This window comes from Penaeus monodon, chromosome 15, assembly GCF_015228065.2.
Source record: "Penaeus monodon isolate SGIC_2016 chromosome 15, NSTDA_Pmon_1, whole genome shotgun sequence".
Taxonomy (NCBI): domain Eukaryota; kingdom Metazoa; phylum Arthropoda; class Malacostraca; order Decapoda; family Penaeidae; genus Penaeus; species Penaeus monodon.
This window is the reverse complement of record NC_051400.1, coordinates 5,386,599-5,388,721: the sequence shown is the minus strand read 5'-3', so window position 1 is coordinate 5,388,721 and position 2,123 is coordinate 5,386,599. Positions and strand designations below refer to the sequence as shown.

Below are 2,123 nucleotides of genomic sequence, written 5' to 3'. Positions count from 1 at the left end.
AACATTGCTCTAAATAAGTTTTTAACCTTTTCTTTAAACAAAACTGCCCTTCATTACAGATACTTAATAACATAACAGAGGACATCATGGAACACACAGGCAGCTTTCACAGTGCTCAGGAACAGATAGGATTTATCCAGAACTACTATGCTAAGGCAGATGCAGGTCCCCTTTTCATTATCATTCATAACCTTGATGGGCCAATGCTGCGTGGGGAGAAGACCCAGGCTGCAATATCCCAGTTAGCGACTGCACCAAAAATTCACCTCCTGGCCTCCATCGATCACATCAATGCACCTCTTGGTAAGATGTTTGTGTTCTCGTTCATTCATATTTGAATTTATATTTTGATATTTTCTTTTATCACCATTATCATTATTTCTAATATCATCATTGTTGTCTTGTGTTTTCACCTGCAGTGTTTGATGGGAGTAAGATGAGTTGTTACAATGCCCTCTGGTGTGATGGAACAACACTTGGACCCTATTCAGAAGAGACCTCATATGAAAACTCTCTCCTTGTACAACAGTCTGGGGCCCTTGCACTGTCATCACTAATTCATGTTTTCAAGTATGTGTTGATAAATTTTGGATTTACAGGGAATTTTAGATTCACAATGCTTCCTTTTGTGGTCAGTGCTAATGATCATGCTTTTAGTTGAAAATATTTTTTATTGCATTTCTTATGTTAGTTTTCAATGGTATTCCTTTTACTGTATACATTGTTTTACATAAAATAACACCATAAGTTGCTCTGCTTCTTAATCTGACAGTTTGTGTTTATAAACTAATATTGTCATTAGATGCAGTGGTAGATTTTAATGATATAACATCATGTGTTTTTCAGGTCATTAACCCCAAATGCCAAAGGTATTTTCCTACTCCTGGCTAGACATCAGCTTCAGCAAAAAGATAATTCAAATTATGGAGGTGTGTATTATTTTTGTTGTTGAAATTACTGTAATAACTCCCCTAATCCAATAAATCAGGAGTTTGTTTGTTATGACAATACTGAGCATCTGTACAGTTGTTATGATATAAAGATGCATCAAAATTTGTCTTTCAGGATTGTCCTTCAATGATATGTACCAGCGATGTAGGGAAGCTTTCTTGGTTAATTCTGATCTCACCCTACGTGCTCAGCTAACAGAATTCAGAGACCACAAACTCATTAAGTCTAAGAAAGGTTTAGATGGTGTGGAAAACCTTCTCATTCCTTTAGATCCTGCAACTCTGCAAGAATTTGTTAATCAGCAAGAAGCTGATGGTCTGTGATGAAACAAGTACAAATTAATTGTGATATGTGTCTTTAGTCCAAGATATTTGCTGCCAGGTTTAATGTCAAAACATGTTATCTTCTAGGTATTATGTTAATGTTACTAAGATCTGTTGTTTTCTTTGGTGTTCATTGAAAGATTGATTGTTTTTTAACTTTTTGTGATTGTTATTTAACTTATTTCTCTCTTTAAAAAATTAAAGTTCAGTATGTTAGTCATTTGACAGGTATCATTTTTATAGTGTCTGAGAGAACTAAATAGTAGTTCTTAATTTCTGTAGCTAATGTCAAATGGCTTTCTTGTATTTGAAAACATTGTAACAAACATTGAGGTGTCCAAAATGAAGAATAGTTATGTTTTTAAAACAAAATACTGTTGAAATGTTAATATTTTAGGCCCTCTTTTCAATTATGTAACTTTTTTTCTTATTTTTATGATAAAGGCCACATCTAAATTGTTCAGAAACAGTATTTTATTTTTTATATTGTTCTGAAGTATTTTTTGTGAATTAAGCTTTATTTTTATCAGAATAAAATTTCTAAAGAGATATGTTTTGATTAATACCTGGTACACTGTATTATAATCTTCATGAAATAGAATGTAAAATATAATGGGAATAATGAAAATTACAATATGCACTTATTTTTAAAAGAATTTTGGGTTAGATGGAAATTCCAGAGACAGGTTATCCTTATGAATACCTTATCCTTATCAATACCATAATAATACAGGACTCCCATGGGTTTTGGTACTAAATTGAGCAACCTTCCCATTCACAATAATACCTTGTAATGTGTTAATCCATTTACAGCCATATCATATATTTGAAGAGACATTGTGATTCTAT

The 2,123-nt window shown here is 32.5% G+C and overlaps 1 protein-coding gene across 1 annotated transcript in view; it reads left to right on the top strand.

Annotated features, from left to right (window-relative positions):
- The window catches only part of LOC119581712 (origin recognition complex subunit 2-like), a 14,100-nt gene extending 12,279 nt beyond the window's left edge, over positions 1–1,821 (top strand). Inside the window, exons 8-11 of the mRNA XM_037929837.1 lie at positions 60–303; positions 420–570; positions 847–929; positions 1,066–1,821. Coding sequence (XP_037785765.1) covers positions 60–303; positions 420–570; positions 847–929; positions 1,066–1,274 — 687 coding nt within the window. The 3' untranslated portion in view covers positions 1,275–1,821. The remainder of the gene's footprint in view (positions 1–59; positions 304–419; positions 571–846; positions 930–1,065) is intronic.
- The last annotated feature ends 302 nt before the right edge of the window (positions 1,822–2,123 follow it).